The following is a 16,796-nucleotide window of genomic DNA, read 5'->3' as shown; positions in this document are numbered from 1 at the left end:
TGCCCCGCGCGGCGGGAGGGCTTAGCGGGGACGCCGCCGCCCGCGGGACTACAACTCCCAGCGGGCACCGCGCCGCAGGCCGGAAGCGCGTCTGGCGGGGCGGAGGAGCCGGGCGGGCGGTGAGCGGCGGGGCCGTGAGGGGCTGTGAGGGGGGAGGGGGCGCGGGGGGGGGGGCTCCCGTGCCGTGAGGGGGGTTATTTTTGCTTTTTTTGAGGAAAATTCATGCGCTCCCTGCCTGGCAGGCGCTGCCTCACGGGGCTGGAGGGGCCTGGAGCGGCTGCGCGGCTGCTGCTCGCGCCTGTGGTGATAACCGCAGTTACCGAGGGTTTAATCGCTGCCCGCCCGCTCAGCTCTGTGGTGTTTTTTTTGTTGTTTTCCCCCCGGCTCCTTCAGGCGGAGGCAGCGGCTCCTGCAGGACGCCCCCAGGCAGCTTCCAGCCCCCGTTGGCCCCGTCTGCAGGTGGGTGGCTCCGGCCCCGCGTTGCAGGCCTGTGGTGCTGCGGCCCTGGGGGGCTGAGGGGGGCCCTGGGGGGCTGAGGGGAGCTCCCTGAGGCAGCAAAATGTTTTGGGACCTGCCACTGCTGTGCCTGCTGTCACACAGGCAGCGTGTGGCTGATGCAGCAGGTCAAGGCTGGCTCAAAGTGATGGATGCACCAGCTTGGCCCACCTGAGGTGGGATTTTGGGGAGCTCCGGGTTGGGGGCAGCCCCTCTGGGGGCAGCTCTCTCTGCCCAGGCGGCCCTAAAGCCCTCTGGGTGAGCTTCGAGCCAACAGGCAGGGAGGAAACGCTGTGGTCAGGCGTGTGAGAGGCTGGCAAATGGCTGGGCGCTCTGCTCTGCTCGTCATATGATGTGCTGCCTGCCCGCTGAGCTCGGGGGAGCCATGCGAGGAAGGACGGGGCGCTTTGGAAGCGGGTTTTGAGGCTGCTGTAAAGCACCTGGAGTGGTGGGGCGGGGGCAGTGCTGAAATGTGAACGCTGGGAGGGTCCCTGCCTCAAATGGGGCTCTGACGTGAGTGCTTGAGGTAAGCTCTTAGGCTCCAGTGAGCGGCTGCTCGGATGCGTTTGGTTTGATGGGATTCTTTTCCTCCCTAAGCCTGTCAGTCGCTTTCTGAGCCCGTGGGAACCGTTCTGCTCCTCGGTGTGGTGTGGGAATGAGCTCCGGAGGATGCGCTGTGGGAACAGCCGCTTCCTTCTGTGGGACCTGTCCTTGAACTTCTCAGTTTTGTGTTAGAAACGGCGAGCAATCACAGCTTTCTTCTCTGTTTGTATATTCTGTGCCCGCAGTGATCTCCAGGTGGGCGCTGACATGGATTGGCCTTAATAAGCGCCGGCTGTGCCTGCCTGCAGAGATCCTCCTAGATCCGGGACGCGAAGCCGTGGGGCTCGCTCGCTGTGTTGCTGACAGACTCTCTGCTAGAGGGCAGCTGTGAGCCTGCAAGTCCTGGGCTGGGGGAGGAAACCCAAACCTGGCTGGTTTTTACCTCTCTCTGCTGCCACTTTTAACCGTGCTGGAGTTCCAGCCCGGAGGGGAGAGGGAGCAGGCAGGGGAACGCCTCTGAATCTTCAGTAGTGAGAGGGGACTGCTGGTGTGGGCACTCCTCATCCTCTTCCCTTACAGTGCAGTTGTTTAAGTCCCTGAACTGTGTCCAGATGAGGATGGAGAGGGGAAACAAGCAACGTGTGGCACAGGGAGGGCAAGGGGAGCTGTCATCTGGTGAAGAGCAGCAGGTAAACGCAGCACGCTGCCTGTGCTCCGAAAATAGGCCTTGCTCTGAGGCGGGGTAAGTGAGAGGCCGGCCATGCAAAGCAGCACGAGGGGCTCCCCCGAATCCCTGGTGGAGATGCGTGGGGCTGAGAGGTGCCAGGTGTAAGCCGGGGGAAGTGAAAGCAGCAGCTCTGCCTGAGGAGGGGCTGCAGCCCAGCGTTTCCTTCCCCCCGCAGTTGTTGGTGTGCTTTTGTGGTACCAGGCAGGAGCAGCAGAGAGCAGCTTCTGTCTGCACGGCGCGGGGCTTTCTGGGTGTCCTCCCTCCCCCCCTGCTGACACCGAGCTCTGGCAGTTTTTCTAGAGCGTGCTGTGCTGGAGCTGCATGCTCTGAGGGCTTCTGCTGCTCCGGATCCCCCCTGGCTTGCTGTGGTCTCTTCTCAACCTAATCCTCTGCCTTCTGCTCCCTTAGGCAGTGCTGGTCATGAGTTCCTTGGTGCTCCCAGCTGGTTACAGATTGGGGATTAACCATGGGGTGTCTCCTCTGGATTAATCCACACCTTTATGCTTTTCCCCTCTGATCTGGAGCTCTCACACCTGCAGGAGGTTACCTGCTGCTGGCCGAGCCTGAATCCCTACAGCTCTGGCTGACAGAAAGCAGAGCCGTGAGCCCTGGTGCACTGCTTGGTTGTCTCTTAACTTCATGGTCTTGCTTGTGGTTGCTTTTTCTACCTGTGGTCTTTGGATCCTGAAGCTGAACCTGTTGTACTTACTTCTGGAGAAGTCTCCAAGCTTTTGTGTTGCCCTGCAGCAGGCGTGCAGACATCCCAGAACACAGAGACGGCGCAGTGCAAGGCAGGCAGAGTCGAGTGCAAAGTGAAAATATGAGATTGCATTGATTTATTGCTTTATTTTGGTAAGGTCAAAAGTCTTTCCGAAGCAGAAAAGAGGCTGACGGAGGTACTGAACCGGGCATCAGTCACAGCTGTGGTCTGATGTGGTTTCATAAACGCTCTTCTAGAGGTCGTGGTAGCATTGGTGGTGTTGTGAACAGAATGTAAAAGGGGGAATGAGAGAGGTTTTCTGCTAACAATATCCCGTTGGAGCACTGACCACGCTCCCTCCCATCATGCTGAGGGCTGGGAGGATGTTGTGAAGGTTGCAGTGTGTTGTCTGCCAAATAACAAGCCAAATTCTCCTGTTTTTATTTCCAGATAGCGTGAAGTCATGGCTATCCTGTTCGCTGTTGTGGCGAGGGGCACAACCATCCTTGCCAAGCATGCCTGGTGTGGAGGAAACTTCCTGGAGGTGACAGAGCAGATCCTGGCAAAGATACCTTCGGAAAACAACAAGCTGACCTATTCGCACGGGAAGTGAGTCGTGTTTCTCTTCTGGGTGTCGGAGAGCCTGGCTGATGTGCGGGAGGATAGCAATACATGGAGGCAGCGAAACTGAGTTCTTAGCAACGTGTCTGGATGCGTTATGTTAGTCTTTCCTCTGGGTTTGCAGAGTAACCAGGATTTGAGCTTAGCTTAAGAAATGAGTCCCAGGGCAGCTGGTGTGAAATGAAGTTTCCTGTCCTTACACAGCTTCCACAGTGAATGGGAGGGTGCTCAGCTGTGCGTGTGTGTTTGGCTTGTTGTGTCTGCTGGCTTTTCCAGTGCTTTAGGCAAAACCATCGCTCATCTCAGAGCAGTTGTGCATCCTGGTTGCTTTAAGGTAAGTCCCCCAGGTTGTTTCTCTGAAAGGCAACCTGAGCTACCACGAGTCCAGTGTCTGGGACAGGCGTTTAACTCGGGCTGGTGTTGATAGAACATGTTAGATTCAAACCCTCCTGGCACTCTGCTGATTTGTTGCACGTGAGAAGTAAATAAGTTAATGTGCTGATGGGCACACTAAAGAAAAGGGCGGAGAAAACAGATCCAGCAGCACTGGATGCTATGTCAGCTGTCTTTTGAGTTAGCATTGTGGTTGGATTCTCAGTATTGTCCAAGCTGTTTTCTTAAAGCTGTTTTGGCTGCCTGAGGATTCAAAAGATAAGAATTTGGGCAATCTTCCTTCGCCTTTCTCTGCCTTGGGACCACTAAGAGTCCCCGTGGAGGAGCTTTCTGAGGAGGCTGCCTGTTCTGTGGTCTAAAGTACTTTGGATGCTGAATCATTTTCTACTGTAATTTTCAGGGAATGGTCATTTCCTTTTGTGTTACCTTCGCCTTGAGCGCTGCTCACCCAACTACAAAACTGAGCTTTAGGAGCGCCACGGTGTGTTCGTAGAGCTGAAAGCTGGAATTGTGGTGTAGAGGTTGATTCTCTGTGCTGGCAGCACTGAGAGGCAGTTAACTGATGCATCTATACTTGCAAAGCGTGCTGTGAAGTGTATAATCTTTGTGCTCACTTCTGAAGGTTTCCTTAATGAGGCTCCAACAAAAGTTGCAGAAGATCAGAGCATCTTGCAGTGTGGTTGTTCTGCTTTGCATTGTGCTGTTAAAAATCAGCTGGGGCCCATCTGCAGCTCTGGGTGCTGAGCTTAGCATCAGTGTCTCCTCTGCTGACGTTCAGTCTCTTCTGACAGGTCTTCTACAGCTTCACTTTTCCTGTGCTCTGGAAGAACACCCTTCTAGGTCAGAACCTGCTAACCCTGCCTCCCCGCTGGCAGAGGGGGGAAGGAAGAGTGCCTAGCCATGTCTTTGGGCACAGCATTCACTAATATCTTCCACATGCATGCTTTGGAGCTGGCGCTTTCTTCCTATTGTCAAAAAGCAAGGATTTTGGTTTGTAGAGGTGCAGAATAGGCACTCTTTTTTTTTCTTTTATTTTTTTTTCCTTTGCATGATCACAATACCTGGGCAGATCGTTACAGTTTTAGTGAAGCTGAGTGTGCTCAAGGAGTTGTTGTTCTTCCTGTCTGCAGGATTTCAGAGATCTGCCTTGTCAGGGCCCCAGCCAATAGGCTAGAGAATTGTACCATTGCCTGTCCTGGGTGATTGTTTTGCAACAGGAGGATCTTCTTCTTTTGCAACAGGAAAAAAATCAGGTTATATTCCATTTCATGAGGGTTGTTGCCATTGGTTGTTGGTTTTTAGAAGAACTTCTGGGTCTTTCATGTAATCTCCAAGGAAAATCAGCCTTCTAGCATCAGGAGTTCTGGGTGGTGTTCTGTCTCTGCTGTTAAGATTCTTCTACAAGTCACTGGGGAGTCCGTAAGGCAGTGCCAGGTGAGCTTTACCTCTCCCTTCAGAACAGAGGGGCAATACCTGTAGGTATGGAGGGATTTTTTTATTTTAAGAGAAGTCAGCTTAAGGACAGCAAACTATTCCTACAGCATGCTCCCGAGGCTTATTTCAGTGTCTAGTTATTCATATAATATAAACCCTGAGTTTTAAAGCTACAGAGCTGCATCCTTAAAGCTGTACAATGCAACTGCTCTGCAGCAGTTTTTTGCAGCATTAACTCCCCTGTATTGTAGAGGCTTTGTGAAAGGGTTCTGCAGTGGGTGGTGAAGGGACAGTGTCAGGAAAACAACAGCTAAAGCCAGTGAGTTGGCAGCCAGTGAGCTGCTCTGAGCAGTTCTGGTTTGCATTTTGTTGTGTATGAACTTTGCTTGTTTTTTCTTCTTGTCATGTGCCTCGAAACAACAGCCTGGTTTTACTTGGAGAAGAAGATCCTGCTTTCAACCATGGGTTGTTTGTTTTGCATTTACCTAACGTCTGGTTGCACCACACCTCCCAAGGCATTAACACAGCCACGTGCTTCAAGCCAGTTTGCCCTGATTACTGTTCTGTCAAATTCTTTTTCTTCTGTGGCTGCTTTTGTTTCGTAGTCTTTGCAATAAAAACTTGAGGCAGTGCAAGGTGGTCATACAAACACGGCTAAAGCAGCAAGGCACTGTTGTAATGAGGTTCGTTAAAGTATTAACTGGCCTGTCACCCCAATCAACTCATCTCTCAAGCTAACTATGCGTGGATGCTTGGATACCCTGACGAGGGTTAGACAGGAATCTTACCGCTGGGTATCCCATCGAGGTTTTGTTTTTCACAAGTAGCTGGAAGAACATGGAAGTGAACTTGTTCGGCAGCTGAATGTCCCACAGTTACTGCAAAGCACAGGATGCTGACAAGTGCACGATGTCAGGGATCCCTTAATGTGTAAGTGGTCTCTCAGTGGAGCCTATAGGAATGGAGATGCTTAGGATCTGAACAAAGGTGGCTGGGGTATGTTGGCATCTGTGCCTTTTCCTGTACTGTAACTGGAATTTGCCCTTTTACAGCCCTTGAAGGTCCTGCAGACACTGGCACCTTCCAGAAGATTAGTCTTGTGGCAGCTTCAGATGACTTGTTTGGTTTTTTTTTCCTCTTTGCAGTTATCTGTTTCACTACATCTGCCAAGACAGGATCATATACCTCTGCATCACGGATGATGTAAGTATTTTGGGTACAGCTATTGCGTATACAGGCTTTTCACGAGATTTAGCTTTTCCTGTTTGTCTGTCAAAGAAAAATCAATAATGGGTGCTAATTTGAGATGCCTTTTTTCCACTGGAGCTTTTAACTGATAGGAATGAAAACGCAGCTCTGATGGCTTAGCCTGAAACTCAAATGCACTGAATAGTTAGCCTGAAGTTAAATTCTTGTTTTTCTTGGTTTCTCTCTCAGCAGCCCCAGTGCGTAGAATCTAGATGTAGAGATTGGTTTTTAATGGTCATTGTACTCCAGTTCTAGAAATGCTAAAGCAAAAACTTCTCCCTCATTAGAAAAAGATACCAGGCACAGAATGGGAACTACGTATATTTAAGTAATGTCTGCTTCCAGCTGATGTCCAGGAAGGTGCCTGGGATTTGGCTGCTATTAAAACCCCGGGATAACCAGTCAGATCCTGCAGTGTCGTGCATGGCGTGCCTGCTAGGAACTGATAACTGTGGTGTCTTTGGCTTCATGCCCCGTACCCTTCATTATCTAACTGACTGGCTGTGGTTTGCTCTTTCCCTTTTAGGACTTTGAACGTTCCAGAGCCTTCAACTTCCTGAATGAAATCAAGAAGAGATTTCAGACCACGTATGGCTCAAGAGCACAGACAGCCCTTCCCTATGCAATGAACAGCGAGTTCTCAAGTGTCTTAGCTGCGCAGCTGGTGAGATCTGTTGCTACAGGGGATATTGCTCTGACAAATTAAACTTCTTCCCAGAAGGTCTTCCTGTATTTGTTCACTTGTAACCGAAGTGCCACGTTGAGACTGTAAAGCCAGGGGAATTGGCTGTTTTCCCTGTGCTCTCCCTACAGCTGGGTTGCTTTACTGCTTCAGTGATTATTGTCCCCAATCCCCCTTTTTTTTTTTTAGGGATGCATTCACTGTTTGCACCGTATAGGTGCGCTTTAGATCTTAAAGATAACATTTGAAATCTCAGATTTGAAATCTCAGGGCATCGCTGCAGCACAGATGCAGTGAGGAAAGCCGCTGTCTGCAAGGGAGCTGCCAGCAGCATAGTGCATCTTCTTGCCCAGTTCTTAAGAAGTTGCCAGGTTTCAGAAGAGTTTATTCTAGCTACCCTGTGCCTGATTTTGGAATCCTGAAGGGACAGGTTGATCTGGTCTGGAGTCCCTCTCCAGCTGGGAGCGCAGAGGAATTGCGTGCTTATTTCACTCGCCACAAGATCCTGGTACAGCCCTGGAGCTACATTCCCACTTTCAGAGAAGTGCTTTGCTCGCTGCTGATTTGAGGTGTGGCAAAGCCCACAGCTGCCAGATGAGGTTTCAAATACCAGTATTGATTTGTGTTTTATTCACAGCAGTGTATGGGTATAGCTTCTGAAGTATTTAAGTGCACAGCACAGTGTTTGCATTTTCCTTCAGCTTCTGTAGAATGAGATGAGCTGCATTTCAAAGACAGCACTGACTTTATGGGTAACCTGAGTCTGCAGACAACATCCTGCCCTTCTTCAGTGTTTTTTTTTGTGTTGGAAACGCAGAAAGCAGTTGCTCTAGAAAAGAGAAAGGATGCTCTGAAAATACAAGGTTTCTGGTAGTGGCAATGTTGTGGTTCCTGCTTATCCCTGGTGTTTGGTTTGCAGTGGTAAAGTTCAAGCACCTGCAAAGAAAAGAGTCCTGTGGAAACGTACAGGCTTGGTCGTGGTTGCTCGATGTAATGTCAAATTAGAGGAATGAAGTCAGATAGGAATAGAGACGGAATAAATAACTGCCCTGTGACTCATGATCAATAATGTTATTAGTGCACAAAGCCTCAGGCTACATGGCCTGCAAGAAAAGTGTTTTTAATCTTGTTTAAAGTTCAAGTCACACTTCTAAGAGTTCGTAATTGACTACAGACAATTTCATAAGTTGAGCAATGCTATTTTTTTGAGACCTGTCTGAAATTAAAAGGAGGATGTCCTTGGAATATTGGCTTTCAGAGCCAGTACACAGGCTGTATCTGGGGCAGCTACAGCTGGCACTGTACACAAGGTGTAGGAGGCTCCTCGTTTGCTTTGCTGTGACTGGTGAGCATGTTAGTGTTGCTGCTGCTGTCCTCAAAGCTTGTTTGTTTTTTTTTCCTGTTGATTTGCTAAAAATGCCAAATTTCATGATATTCCAGGTGCAAAAGGAAAAGTGCTTTGCTGCTGGTCTGGGAGCATAGCTTGAGTAAGTGCAAAAACCAAACTTAATAACGCCCTCCAGCAGGAATAGTTGCATTTTGGGATGCAGAGTGTAGCTGTTTTTTTGACGTGGGGGACCCTGAAGGAAGGATTTGTGCTCATACTGTTACTACCTGAAGCTTGTACTGGAGCCTGTGAAAAGAGTCGTTTTTGTTGGTACCTTCAATGACAAGCAGAGGTGATTCAGAGCATGTAGAAGTGCACGTAGTTTATTGCACAAACTGTTCTTTGGCTTACGCAGCAGACAGAAAGCAGTGAATAACAAAGCCAGTGTGGCTTCAGAAGAGCCCAAGGAGTTGTGCATAATAAATTAGATTCAGTCCTATCACAGATAGGAAGTTCGTTTTTTCCCTTGCCACCAAGCCTTGATGTGTGGAGTCTGAAAGTGAAGCTCCTCGAAGTGATGACTTGTCGAAATGTGATTCTGGGCTGCAGTAAGCCTAATGAATTGCCTTATGAGAAGAGCCATGGTGGCATTACTCCTCTAAAAATCCCAGCCTTTCCATCTCTTTAAAGCACGGAGTAGAGCTGCTTTCCTCAAGTTTTGCATATTGATGAATTCCAAGCATCGACTGATAAAGGTTAAGCAGTAACAGAGAGCTGTTCCCTCAGGTGGCTCTAAAACTCGCTGAGCTTAGAGCCCCTAACGATCAAAGGCCTCATAGTGCAGGAGCAGGGCTGTATCGAGGTGGTTACAGAAGTATCTTGAGGATGCTGAGTGTGGAGGAAGAGACCATGTGGCAGTTCAGAGATCACACTACTACTCAAGTACTGTTGCTGTTGATTATGGCATGAGCATATGGACACCGTTAGAAACTTGCTTCTTCCCATGTGGTCAGAAATGGATGCAAATTGAGTGCTTAGGGGGGAGAAAACGGGGTTAAGAGGCCACACGGGTTGTCATGTAGTACAGCAGATGTGATGTCCTGGTCTCTGCTGTCAGCAAGAGTGGTCTCTTATTAAGAGGTGCTTTGTGAAGGCCTTCAGATATGAGTGCAGTGGCTGCAAGTGTAGAGCAAGCTGAAGGTTTATCCGTGAATTTTTTGAGAGAGACCTGTTCCCCTGGGTGAAGGAGACTTAGGGAGCAGGGCAGTGGAGCTGTAGCCAGTGTTACTTGACTGCAGAGGACCTGTGAGGTCAGCAGACTTAAAGTCAATCCAGGAATAGCAGAACGTAGTTATCTGATACTGACTTCACCTCAACTCCCCTCCTCTGCTTCCGCAAACATCGTGAGACTCCTTTTACGCTGGGGATGTTGGCTGGTGCTTCTTCCCCCTAGCAACCCACCAAAGAACCCACCAAAGGTTCACTGGTGACCTGCTTACATCTTTGGAGGGCAGCTCATACCGGCCATCCCAAACACTGTGTGGTGTTTGCAGTTCACAGGCCCCCTCTTCTCCTTTATCAGAGCTCCTGCTTGGTGCTCACCTACAGAGAGACGCGTTCTGCCTCGCGTGTGAAGTTGCAGGGTTCTCCTGATACATTTCACAGTGAATTATAGAAGATCGTGACAAGTACTGAAGTATTACAAAGGCAACAAAATGGTGTGTGGGAGTGGGAACGGTGTCCCACCTTTCCTCACTGCAAACTGATTAAACCTTTAGAAGAGGCTGTTACTTTTTGGGCACTCTGGAAGTTGCTGGCACTCGTCTGCTGCCTTCCCTTTTTGTTTGAAGTGCTGTGTGTGCAATGCTTGCTGTCACCAACTATTCATTTTTTACAGAAATACCACTCGGAGAGCAAGGGCACTGACCAGGTGGCGGAGACGCAAGCCCAAGTTGATGAACTGAAAGGAATCATGGTTCGAAACATAGGTACCCGGCTGCTTCTTGTGCCTCCCCTGCAGGGAGAGTTGCTGCGAGCAGAGCTGGTGGTGGGCTGTCCTCTCCTGACAGAATAAACTGGGGAAGCTCGGAGTTTGTGAGCTGTGAACTGTGTTGGATTTGGTACAGGGGGGCTCACGGGGGCAAGGAGCACTGCTTGATGGCACTGCAGAGCTCACGATGGGGTGCAGCGTGCTCTGGACTTGGTCTCTTTGTCACTGTGGCCTTCCTGCAGCTGCTGTGAGGAAAATGTTCTCAGCATTTTGTCCCATTAAGACTTTGGACTGGATTTGGACAACTCTGACCACTTAAAAATAGAGGAGTAGATCTGGGACTGACCCAAATTGAGTGGGCTTAGTCCCAAAGCATGTGAGACTGTTCCTTAAGTACCATTGCCTGGCAATCTGGAAGTGTTGAGGACCACTTCTTGTCTCAGACACCACTGCCAAGAGCTCCTGGCTTGCACTTGAGCTTTGGGTATTACAATCACAGTGCAAAAAGCTTCTACCTACCAATTTTTCTTTCTTTCTTCAGACCTCGTGGCACAAAGAGGAGAGAAGCTGGAGTTGCTGATTGATAAAACCGAGAACCTCGTGGATTCGGTAAGGCTGGGGAAGAGCTTTAGAAATGGGGAAATTGGGGCCCTGCATCCGTTGTGTTCATTGAAGAGCAGCAACTAGAGCTGCTTTTAAACAGACCCTGAAGCATCAAGATGTAAAGGCTCCCTGTGTCAGAAACGAGTCCTGTCTCATTTCCACCCTTCTTATAGCTGTTTTACCTGCTGCATACCAGCCTTCCAGCTCCTTAACAGAATGAAGGAGTAAAGTAAGTAAGAAATGGTTTAGGAGGCAAATTTAATGCAATTACAAAGCATATGCTACTCAGTAAAATGGCCTAGGCTCTGGGAACTTTTCTGCCTTTTCCCTAGGAATCCCTAGACCTGACTCAGCATCTTCCTCTGCAGCGTCCAGGAGAGTCCAGTGGGTCCTGTATGGGGCCTGAGGAGATGTAAATGTCTCAGAGCTGGCAAAAAAAGAGTAATGCTTTAAGAGAGAGACACTAGAGAAGTTCGTGGTTACCCATTTGGGAATACTGCCCTCCAGCACTGGGTGTTTAAACTTCACCACTTTCTCAGATAGTGACAGGAAGCGTCGGTATCCAGCAATCCTAGAAACACCTAAAGACTTCACAGCTGGGGAAGAGAAGTGTTCCCAAAGTTGAGGTGGGGGTTGAGCCTGGAAATCAGCTTTAAATCAAAATTATAGTTAGGGATGCAGTTCCACTCGGTGTCGCCTTATCTGAGAACGCTGAGGGGTGCTTTGTGGGGAAAACTTGAAAATAACCAGCAGAGTGTGCTGCTGAGCTGGCTCAGCGCAGGTTCTGCAGCCTTTCTCTGTGCAGGCATCTGGCATGCATGTGAAAAACGTTACGCTAACGCAGCCTGGTGGGTGTTCAAGGTCATCTAGCAACCACTGCCTGTCTTGAACAGGAGAATTGCGGGATATTGGGCAGACTCGGAGCAGGACAAGCATACTGGGGGAAAGCTCTAGCATTATAGGGCTTGTTGACCAGCCTGAGTAGATTGGCTGTTGAGTGTAGGAAATATCATGAAGTCCTTAAACATTTTGGAGCACTTCAGTTCTCCAAAGTTTTCAAGTGGAATGAGAATCCAACCAGATGTAATCCAAGGTAAACTAGTCCTTGTGGACAGCCTACAGACCTGGTGATGATCTGTGTGCTTAATTCTCCCGAGCTAAGTGTGGGAGGGCACAAATCCAAGCTGGTTCCAGACTTACTGTTATGCTTTTTTGTTTGTTTGTTTTTTGATGTCACCCCTACAGTAGCATGGGAGAGAATTTTTGTCTTGATGCCTGTTTGGCTTTGCAGTATTGTGACTGCAGGAATTAAATGACTGGAGGAGATAACTGTAGTGCTCTGGGTTGTTAGGGAGGTAGGATGGTATGGGTGAATGCATCTTCATCTAGCTGCCTGGGATGCAGCTTTCTTTACAGTAGGTTCAGGAATGAAACAGCTGCTTTACTTTCTCTTGCAGTCGGTCACTTTCAAAACTACCAGCAGGAACCTTGCTAGAGCCATGTGCATGAAGAACCTCAAGCTCACCATTATCATCATCATTGTATCAATTGTAAGTACAGAGCTCTTAAGTCAGGTTTAACTACTGGAAAATGCCACCAGCACGTAGCTGTTGCATGAATGCATGCATGCTTGGAGTGGTCTTCACTCTAAAACAAGTGTTTCGGTGGTTGTATGGGAGGTGTGGAGAGAGGAGCATTGTGCCAGGCAGCTTTTCTTGTCGAGGCAATAGGAAAAGCTTTCTATATAACTTTGTCTAGCTTGTAAGAACCTGAGACATTAAGCTCATGGCTCCTCCACCTCTATTGGCTTTTTAGGCCTTATTTCTGTTGGTATTTAGTTAATTAACTCAGGACGGTGCACCTCCAGCCTGCAATAAATGCAAATGGTGCTAATGATGCTGAAGTGTAACTTCAGGTTAGATACGTGAAGTACTTTGTCAGCACTGAACCCTTTGCTGGAGGACATTTCTCATCCTGTGTTGCTGCGTGGATGTGGAGGAGGAGGTCTCGGTGCAAAATTGTGTAGGGCATCTGACAAGTTATTTCAGGGTGTTGATAACCTGGGGTTTCTAAACTTGTTTTGATTGCCAGGCCAAGTCAGCAGTTGGCTGAAGGACAGAAATTTGATTCTCTACTGAACTTTACTGTTCTCTTTCTCCAGGTTATCATCTATATCATTGTATCGGCTGCCTGTGGTAAGCTTGCATAGCCAACCTGTGTGCAGAAGTAACCGGGAGCAGTTGGTGCTGGTCAGTTGGAGATGAGAATCACAGGAGTGTGAAGAAGCGACCTACAGAATAACTCTTAATCTTTCACTACTGACACCTTCTCATTCTTCATCCCTCCAGGACTTCAGACTTCTTTGCCTTACCACCCCAAACAGGCCCAGCTGGTCGCTGCTTCTGTGCAGCTGTAACCTCACGAATGGGCTGTTTTAAATTACTTGAAGGGATTTTTGTTCTGTTTTTCTGTCCCATCTACAGCCTTCTCAGCTGGGTAGGCAGTACAGCCAGCTCAGGAGGGCACGCGCATGCTTGCCCATGTGCCCCTGCAGCTTTGCACTTCCACGTGAGTGTGCAAGTGGAGAACTACGGTTTAGCATCCTACCCACAAGGATGGCACTGGAGGGTAGTTCAGGGTGGGCTGAGCCAAACTAACAGGAGAGACACGAGATGGATGTGTGTATTTCCCACAAAGGGTGGAGATCCAGGTGCCCCTCCCTGCATATCTGGCCTCTTGCAGTGTTCCAGCATGTCGCGGTTGCAAGTGCAATATTGGTAGGAAGAAAATGGCTTTGGGGCTGGGCTTTATGCACTGTAAGATGTAGGTGCTGCTTCTGTATGAAATCTCCCTTTTTCCTGGTGGTCTTTCTGCAGTTGGTAGGAGAGGGTGTTAGGTCACCTTGGCGCTTTGAAATGGCCTCCTCTTCATCAACATTTCTTCCTCGCCCTTTAATTTGTGGCTAAATCAATCCAGTAAAGGAGAGTGTTCCATATAGTTAAGGTTGCAATAATGCATATGCTTTGTCACCTATTATTTCTCTTGTTCTTTTGAGGTTGGACTAAAATGAATATTAACATTCTCACTTGCTAAGGTGAAGTTGGGGGGCCAGTCAAGGCCAGACTATCAGTCTGGCTTAAGGTGTCAGGTATTAGCTGCTTGTGCTTCTACTCAGAAGGTTTGTGCTAAAAACTGAAGACAGAGAAGGAACAGAAGGCTGGAGCTGAATGGATGGTTACTTTCTCTATGGTCTGAAGCAGAAAAGCTCTTTCAGAGGATGTAGTAACAGGTATTCCTGTGTGCAAAAAAAAAATAATATATATATATATATACCCAAATCTCCAAGGCTAATAACCAAATGTAGGATCAGGTACCCTGGTAATGTGCTGCTATCAAGAGTATAGGGACTGCTCTGCCTAGCGTTGGAAGCTGTGATCACTATTTTTGTCCCATCTGGATATCTGAATTACCAGGCCACGAGCCCCAGACAGCCCCAGGATGGGGGCTGCGCAACAAGCAGGCGGGGCAGTGTGGTGGCTGGGAGTCCTGGCTGACTGGAAAAGAAGCTGTTGTTGCCTGGGGGGCGAGGAGCATGGGGCTTCCATCTCATATCTTAAAGGATTATTTCCAAGAGAAGACATGGGAACACCTGAAATCTCACAAAAGCATCAAGTGGTGTAATGAGGAAGCTGCATTGCTTTGGCACAGGGAAGTGACTTTTAAGGGTGGGTGTAGCTGTGGGAAAGGGAGGCTCAATTTGGTGACTAAACTCTGACACTTGGTGCCATGGGTTCCCTGAGCCCTGCAACATGGGCTTGCCACAGGCAGGATAGTGATGTTAAATGGCTGCTCCTTCACATGCTTTGCTTGGTGTATGGTACATTGACCTTGGAGCTTTCCAGCAGGTGCCAGGTAAAAAGTCTTCCTGTAAGCTTGCATGGTTTTGACTAATTTTGCTGATGGTAATCAGATCTTGGATATCCAGGAAGTGCCAGTGGTTCTGATCAGTACTGTGGTCACTGGCCTTGGTTTCTATTTTGTGTTACGCCACTGTAAAGCAGAGACTTCCTCTTACCTGGAAGTGGATGTGGAAGAGAGCCCTTCTTCCCCTCCTTAGTATCCGTACAGCCTCCCCCGGCTCAATGTACAATTGTGCATGTTTTAGGGATTGTTGATGTTACTGTGTTAATTTCTATGATTTGTTGTCTTATGTACAAACACTTTTTAATGAAGACTTCCTTTTCTTTTAAAGGATGCACTGAGATATTAGTGTAAAAACAAAGTTAACCTGATTTAAATAAAATTACTGTACAGAAAGCAGGTTTCCTTAGTTTTGTGAAAGGCTGCCTGATGCTAGATGTAGACCGTTGATAGGAGCTACTCTGTGAAAACAGTGTGTCTGTGGGGACGTGGGTCTCCCTGTGTAACACTGCAGCTCTGAGCCTGGTGTCACCCTGTGTGGCTGCTTGACAAATCACACGTAGAAATCCTGCTGTGAAACAGTTCCCACGAAGCCCGTGTGTAATTTCTCAGCTTTGGGAGGGTTCTGACTTAGCTTTGATGCAGGTGTTAGAGCCTGTCATGACTTGACAGTGGCTTTCTTTCTGATGATGGAAAGAATCTGCTTCTGCCTGGTTTTAACTTAGAGCATCTGTGAGTCCCTGGGACAGAGGGATGCTGAGAGATACAGGACAGGATGCCTGCTTGCTCAGGGCACTTGTGGGGGTGGAGGGAATATAAAAAGAAGTGATGATACAGGCAGTGGTGCTGTCACTTGGAAGCTAAATAAAAATTTGTGTGAAAACATGTTTTAAGGCAATTGTCAGCAACATGAGATAAAACCCCTGTGTTAGGCAAAATCCCTAATAATGGATATCTTTCCTCTCTCAGTCTTAGCGAGGAAGAACCCGTCTTTTCTGGAAGAATTTATCATACTGTGCTGGACTGGTTTACTGCAGCAGCAGCTGGTGCCTAAGCTCCCTGCCTTGCACTTGAGTCTCCATGTTTAAAAGAAAAAAAAAGGCAATAAAGCTTGGTAGCCTTTCATCTACCTCAGGAATGTTAAGTGGCTGGAGTAGTGTTAGGTGCTGGAATCAGACTCATGCATCGGTATGAGGGGGTTGGATTTCCTCTTAAACTTGCAGAAACTGTTCAAGTTCAGTTGATTGTTATCTTGGTGTGAGGTAAAGAAAACTTGCATCCTAACCCTGGCTGCTAGGGCTTAGAGATGATACAGAAGATCAGACTCTGAATGAAGATCACCTGCTCTAAGCCTGGCTGGGAAAATGAAAGGATTTATCTTGAATTAACATCTCTTTAGTCTGGTAGTTCTTATAGAGCTGGGTTTTGTGCTTCATGCTCTTGATCTGGACCATATGGCCCTCCTCTGAGGAGGGATAACCATCTTCAAGTGCTTGTTGGTGTCAGGTGTATATTGAAAATGCCCATGAATTCAAGCAGAAGCTAACCTCAGAATATGGGCAGGGCCTGATTAACCTTTTGGCTTGTTTCTTCTAAATTAGCCTCTGCTCTGTCTAGAAACATGTATCTAAAACTGACTCTGTAGACAGCTATCTTGCTGTTCACAGAAACAGTTTCAAAAAGCTGTTAAACTTTATCTCCAATATAATCTTAAAGTATTTAAACACTTTTACTTTCTCTAGAAAGCTTTTGTTCTTTATTTTCTATTAAGTACCTGATTAAATAAGTAGCAGCTGTCTCAACTTAAGCGGCTGCAGAGAACTGTAGTGCATGTAAAATGCTGGCATGCTCTTCACTTTGGAATATAAACCCCAATAAAGACAAAAGAAAAAGTCTACATAAAAACAATAGAGAAATCTAGCTAAACTGTTGCTAGTCTCTTATTTACTTTCCAAATGCACAGAGAGATGAGTCCAATGTAATGAGGTTTCCCTTTTTTCCACCAGACAGATGTGTTAAAAAAGAATCTTCTCCACAGAGAAGCTTTTACAAGACCATCCTGTACACTTTCAAGGCTTTATCAGGAGTAGCAAGAAGCCTGTCTGTCTAACA

The 16,796-nt window shown here is 48.0% G+C and overlaps 1 protein-coding gene across 3 annotated transcripts; it reads left to right on the top strand.

Annotated features, from left to right (window-relative positions):
- The first annotated feature begins 67 nt into the window (after positions 1-67).
- VAMP7 (vesicle associated membrane protein 7) lies at positions 68-16,549 on the top strand. 3 transcript variants are annotated; one of them, XM_084294302.1, is made up of 9 exons: positions 68-119; positions 394-459; positions 2,916-3,074; positions 6,059-6,116; positions 6,688-6,825; positions 10,068-10,158; positions 10,702-10,769; positions 12,221-12,313; positions 12,925-16,549. In XM_084294302.1, the coding sequence occupies exons 3-9, from the start codon at positions 2,929-2,931 to the stop codon at positions 12,970-12,972; spliced, it is 642 nt and encodes a 213-aa protein (XP_084150428.1). In that variant the 5' UTR covers positions 68-119; positions 394-459; positions 2,916-2,928; the 3' UTR covers positions 12,973-16,549. The 3 variants fall into 3 exon arrangements, with proteins under 3 accessions (XP_084150428.1, XP_084150429.1, XP_084150430.1); XM_084294303.1 differs by lacking the exon at positions 394-459 and having other exon boundaries at positions 94-119; XM_084294304.1 differs by lacking the exons at positions 68-119; positions 394-459 and adding an exon at positions 946-1,021.
- The last annotated feature ends 247 nt before the right edge of the window (positions 16,550-16,796 follow it).

The sequence above is a fragment of the Netta rufina genome (assembly GCF_964035555.1).
Source record: "Netta rufina genome assembly, chromosome: 12".
In the NCBI taxonomy this organism is placed as follows: domain Eukaryota; kingdom Metazoa; phylum Chordata; class Aves; order Anseriformes; family Anatidae; genus Netta; species Netta rufina.
The sequence above is the reverse complement of the archived record's forward strand: the minus strand, read 5'-3'. Positions and strand labels throughout refer to the sequence as shown.

Coding starts and splice junctions, on each gene's coding strand:
- VAMP7 (XM_084294302.1), top strand. CDS start 2,929: ATGGCTATCCTGTTCGCTGTTGTGGCGAGGGGCACAACCATCCTTGCC. Junction 3,075..6,058: donor CTGACCTATTCGCACGGGAA/GTGAGTCGTGTT, acceptor TCCTCTTTGCAG/TTATCTGTTTCACTACATCT. Junction 6,826..10,067: donor GTGTCTTAGCTGCGCAGCTG/GTGAGATCTGTT, acceptor CATTTTTTACAG/AAATACCACTCGGAGAGCAA.